Source organism: Sarcophilus harrisii, chromosome 4 (assembly GCF_902635505.1).
Source record: "Sarcophilus harrisii chromosome 4, mSarHar1.11, whole genome shotgun sequence".
In the NCBI taxonomy this organism is placed as follows: Eukaryota; Metazoa; Chordata; class Mammalia; order Dasyuromorphia; family Dasyuridae; genus Sarcophilus; species Sarcophilus harrisii.
In genome coordinates, this window is record NC_045429.1 from 73,647,752 (window position 1) to 73,653,751 (window position 6,000).

At 37.3% G+C, this 6,000-nt stretch overlaps 1 protein-coding gene across 3 annotated transcripts in view; it reads left to right on the forward strand.

Annotated features, from left to right (window-relative positions):
- The window catches only part of C4H1orf21 (chromosome 4 C1orf21 homolog), a 275,304-nt gene extending 269,791 nt beyond the window's left edge, over positions 1-5,513 (forward strand). For 2 of the 3 annotated variants that reach the window (XM_003767498.4, XM_031937024.1), the window contains one exon: positions 1,805-5,513. In XM_003767498.4, coding sequence (XP_003767546.1) covers positions 1,805-1,843 — 39 coding nt within the window. In that variant the 3' untranslated portion in view covers positions 1,844-5,513. The remainder of the gene's footprint in view (positions 1-1,804) is intronic. The other variant, XM_031937025.1, reaches the window with a different exon arrangement.
- The last annotated feature ends 487 nt before the right edge of the window (positions 5,514-6,000 follow it).

Consider the following 6,000-nt stretch of genomic DNA (forward strand, 5'->3'; position numbering starts at 1 on the left):
GCTTTTCTCAGTTCCCTCCATCCCAGATGATGCTAGTGCCATCCCTTCTCCCTGCAAATTACTTTATATTCATTTTGTTTTGTCACCAAAAAGCTGGGATTCTTTACCTTTTTTATGTCATAGCCCTCATTGTCAATCTGATGACAAAAACCTATGGAAATCTCACAATCATGTTTTTTAAATGAATAAAATAAGATACACAAGCTTACAAAGGAAACTAGTTACAGTGAAATATCCATTTTTCCCCCTTACAAATTAATAGACCCCACTTAAAATCTATCAGGGAATCCCATTAAGAACCTCTCCATAAAAAAAGAGGCAATAGGGTATAGTGAAAAAAGAGAAGTGACCTGGAAGTCAAAGACCCGAGTTCAAATCCTGTCTTTGTCCATGTGACTGGACAAGTCACAAGTCACTGAAAAGAAGGTGCTGACCTGCATTGGTATATGGAGTTCTCTTCCCTGTGAGTTCCCTATACTAATACTTTTGCTAACAATAATAGTTTGCATTTATCCTAATACTTTAGATTTTGCAAACTACTTTACAAATATAAATCGTTTGAGAAGTTAATTAAATAATAAATATCACAGGCTTGCATTTTCATATACCCCCACCCTCATGGATAGATTTCAAGGATTCTGTGAATTTGGATGGAGAAATAATACATCTCTATTTTTACTAACCTTTACTTTCCTTTGTAATCTGGCATATTTTATTCATTTAAAAACATTATTCTGAGAAAAAGTCTTATACAGTAATTGGTTTATAGGGAAAAGGTTCTGTGTTCACTGTTGAGTTAATCAGGGAAGTGTACAACACTTTAGAAATATTTTCATCCCAAATATTAAATTTTTTAAAGCAGTTTTGGGGTTCCAAGGAATACTCCTATCTGCAGAAGCCGATAGTACAGATTTGGAACCCAAAGGTTTGGGTTCAAATCTCATTTCTATCATATACATGCATTTACTTTTAATTTATTTACAGTTACTTTGAGCAAGTAATTTATTCACTTATTTGCTTCCTCTCTAAAATAAGGGGTTGAAGAAGTTAATCTCTTAAGTAACTTCAATGTCCAGGATTCCTCTTTCCCCCCTCTTTATTATCTTCTGTCCTGTAGAATGTAGGGATTCATTAGAATCAGGGCTTCCTCTAGGCAAACCTGTTTCAAACTGAATTTCAACATAGAAATGAAAGCTATGAAGTATCAGCATTCTTTTTGTTGGCAACTTTTTAAGGAAAAAAATGTTCTTTCTAATGAGATATAAGTTTCTTAAACATCTGGTTTCCTTCTGGAAAGTTTTCTGAGGAAAATTTTAAGGTACCAGAAATAGTAGCATTTCATACTCAAATCATCCAGCATTTTTTAGGTTGACTCTACAATCTTAGAACAGGTAGAACTTTGGGATTAATCAAACAGTGAGTATTTATTGAACCCTTTATGCATCTAGTTAAATACTCAGTAAACCCATTGCACTATCAAAAGAAGTATGGCATAAGAAGTTCTACAGCATGTAAATCACTTGAGAAAATATATATTATTTTATCCTTTGGGTTTGTATTCCCCCATTCTAAGCACAGATGGTAAGTACTTAATAAATACTTGTTGATGGGTGGATGGATGGATGGATGGATGGATTGATTGCCTACTGGCAATGACTGTTTCCTTTTTGTCTTTGCATTCCCTTCCCCTAGCACAATGCTTGGCATATGGTGAGCACTTATGCTTATTGACTGATTTTTTTTTTTAATTTCTACATTGAATTTCTTATTCATGTGATATCATTTTTTTTTCTTTTCTTCAAAGGGCCGTGATTACTGTTCAGAAGAAGAAGATATCACATAGTGCCAATTCTACTAGTCAAAACAGGAATTACTACTGTGTAAATAGATTACAACCCAGTTGAGATCTTTGGGAAGGTCGTCTACAACACACACACAAAAACAGCACTACATAATAAAAGAAGATCGATCGTCTCCATATTGTATGCCCCATTCACTTACAATGTTTCTTAATGAACTTGCAAAGGAATATTGCTAAGAACTGTTCTAAAACTTTGTTGCTGCTAGTTAAAACTTGTTGCAACTTTTCACTCCTCTTGTGTCCAGGTATGCAGCAAAATTCTTAAATTTCACCTTACAGACACGGTTGTTCTTACAGATGCTGCCCAGCTGATTTTCTATCAGATGAAATAGTGATGAACTCAAATACCAAACTTCCATTTCTAGAAGGTTCCAGCTTTTCTGATACCTTTTCCCCTCCCCTCCTCTCTTTAAAGCTGTTTGTCAGTCCAGAGATGGGCCAGAATATTGCTTCTTACTGGCGATTTTGAGCTTGGGAGATGTGGGGATGGTTGCTATGGCAAGCCTTGTTTCTCTGCTAAGAAGAAATGGAGAAGCTACTATCTATTAAAAGCATGTTGTCCCATGAATACTGGAAGTGATGCCGGAGCAGCAGTTTGCCTCACTTACTAGGTATCTTAATCAAGGACTAAGCTTGCAGTTTTGGCTTTGCTCAGATGCAAATGGAAGTGTGATCGCAATCATTTTGAATCCCTTTTTTTTTCTAAGGAAATAAACATTTTACTGTTTTTATGTATCTTGTCTTCTACCATTCATCTAGCCCAGGTTTTTTTTGTTTGTTTGTTTGTTTGTTTGTTTTGGGTTGTTGTTGGTTTTTTCTTATTTTTTTTTAAACAATTATCTTGGGTTTTTACAAGTATCTCGCTGGGTAGACATTTGTTGGGTAGCCTTTTGTTGCAATACTGATGTTAGGCTAAATTGCCTCCCTGCTCTTCCCATTTATACTTTCCCAGGTTTTACCAGGGCAAAGAAGAAGAGGCATACAACCACCTTCTTTTTTAACAGAGCACCAAACCATAACATTACTTTTATTTTTTGCCATCAAATACAACATCCCATTTCTTTATTTCTCTCCTTATAATAGGTACAGGAACCTTTCCTTTTCTTATTTTCCTCTCTCTAAGGACTAGTTTTGTATATGTACAAGGTTTTGACCTTCTGGGGAAAAAAATGCTCAAGTATATACTGGTCATGGTTGTTGAAGATGCTAACAGCCAGAAGTACCTGGGCAGCAATGGGGAATGTTGATTGTGTGTTCTGTAGAGTTTATTTTTCCATATTATACAAAGAGGATGATCTCTTCTCAAAGACAGAGGTAATATTTTTAACAAATATTGTCACAAGTAAATAGTAATCATAAGGGGGAAAAAAACTTTTGTATTTTTTTAAATGAGTTTGATAGCTTTGATGAGGGCTCTCTTTGTTACTTTCAGGAGGAAGGGCTACCATAATGAATGCATTGCAATGCTGGTCATGAGGTTCTGGGGCTTTGTCCACATAGTCCATATGGCATAAGTTCAATCACAAAGATTATTCCGTTTTCTCCAATCTTGGATTGTGTGACCTTGAAGGGAGGCACTTGTGAATTCATTAACACTGCCACCCTATAATGTTTAGTGGTTCAGACTTTCCAGGGAGTAAAAAAGATTTTCTGCCAGGGAAGAGATCATGGTTCTAAATGTATTCTTGATGAAAGGATGAGATAGGACTTCAAATGGACTTCACCTAATTGATGGCAGCCATTCATTGATGTGCCAACTGCATTTGTTTTCCTTGGTTTTGGATGAGGGGAAACTGAAGATGGAAGAACTTTAGTCAAAGAGATGAGGAGCAAGGACTTAAACATTATCAACAACAATAACAAAAACAAGCCTTCTTTCAAGCCAGGACAGCAGATATTTGGGGAGCAATTGTGATGGTTACATAAATAGGGAAAAAGCCAAATTGTAAGACTTTTTATCCTGATCCAAACAGGAAAATGTCAGTTCAAGTCTCCAAGGCTTTGGAAGGCATTTCGCTCCCTTCATACTCCACATCCTCACCCATGGTTTTGGTCAAGGGATTTAACTGGTTTTCCTCAAGTGAACTGAAGGTTAATTACAATCTGGGTACCTAATTCTACCTCTCCCACCCCCCACTCTTTATCCAGTCCAGAAACTTTTTGCCTTGGATTCTAGCAATTTGATGATATGATTGTGGCATTTTCCAGGGTGGCTCTTTTATTGGTATTGATCATAAACCAAAAAAATCTGGATTTGAATCTCCACACTGTCCTTTTCTACCTGTGTGACCTTGAGAGGTCATTCAACCTCTCTGTGCTTCAGTTATTTCGTATTCAAAATGAAGGGGTTGCACTAGATCACCTCCAAAATTTCTGCCATCCCTAAATCTGATTCCATAATTAAGTTGGTTAAATCAAGTCTTCCATGTGACTCCCAAACTTGGTGTCTCACTGTCTTCCCTAGAAAATAACTACCTTTCCCCTAACTTCAGTTTCCATAAAAAGCATTTTTAAAAAACATTCTGATACATTGCACATCTATGAAGAATAATGTTCTTTAATCATTTGAATGAAACCAGATGGGTCCCCTTCATGGACCCAGCGGCTTCCCACTGGAGGTGCTCTTGGGTGTCATGCTTAACAATGAGCCCATATCTGATGTGCACAAGTGATTTCATCTGTAGTCACATTTGGCAGATCTAGAAATAGATCTGGGAAATGGGGTGGTTGAGCTGGTTGGCACGAAATGCCTGATTGTGTTAACAACATTCAAAACTGTCTGTTTTCCATTTGTTGGTTCTAATCATAAAATTGTCAAATGACTTTGTGGTTGTACTTCGTTTTTCAAAGCCTTTTGAAGGGATCTAAAACAAAAATATTTTGACTCTTCCTCCTGTGCAGCCTACGATTAGACAGTATTTCTGATGCAGTGAAAAGCAGAAGCTGATTTATGGGAGGGTGCAGCTCTGCTGACTGATAACACTGTAGCCCTCGCTCAAGGGAAGGGAGGAGTTAGAGCAGGGTGGGAAGAGATCCCAGCTCTACAGGGATACATGGATATCTCCATGGGGTATTTTCTATGCTGAGTACTTTTCAAAGTATAGCTCCTGGGCTGCCAGTAGGCGTGGTGCAGCTGTCAACAAGATTTAAGGTGTTTTTATACATGTCTCATGTGCAAGGAGTGGTGGTGTTATAAAAGATCAGGAGTATATAGATGTAGCCTTTTCATTGGCAAGGAGTCAGAATCACCCAAGACTGTGGTCATAATGGAATACATTTGCGCTCACAACTGGCAGAAACCTTTAAAGAAAATTTGCATCACTGCTTCTTCTTAGACCCGGGCTATGAACAAGAGTAGATTGTTAGGGTCTATTTCAGGATACATGAAGCCTTAAGTCCAGAGGAAAGAAATAAAGTCCATAAAAACAACAGCAGTCACCTCTAAAAGAAAATAGTTCTCTTAACGTATGCAACATAGCTAAAGAGAGGAGATTGGGTTAGATCCTCTAAATAACCAGTGACCTCACTCAGTTCAATTCAGAAAGCACTTATTAAGTACTTATAGTGTGTGAGGGATTATTCCAAGTGCTAGGGATAAGTAGAATGAAAACTTGGTCTAACATCCCTACTCAACTCAATCATTCTTTCCTCTGAGCCAGAAACCTAAAGCTTTATTCAAAGGAATAAATTCAGTTTTCAAACTCCACCCACAAAGTCACAAAAAGAGATAGAAGTCTCATCCATGTTGGCAGGACAGGCAAATTACCATATAAGAAATGATTACCTGTATGGCAAGACAGCGGGCAATGGCAAGCACAGTCACCAAGGAACCTATTTCAGGAAGGCCTTTTTGCTACCATCCCATTTCAGAGATCATCCAATGTCCCCTCTTTCTAATTATTCCATGTCCCCTAATGTCAGGCCTTCTAAAAACATGATGTCTGTAGGAAAGGAGTGTGATTATGTCAATAACCTTACATGATTGTTATTTGTTTTGCAAATAGCATGAGTTGTCATAGAGATTAGAAGGTCCATGTTGATGATGGATGACACAAATGAATGACAGAAAATGTGCTTCAAAGATTGTTCAAAAATTAAATAGTAGATATTGTATGTTGTAATGGAAGGAGCCTAGAGTG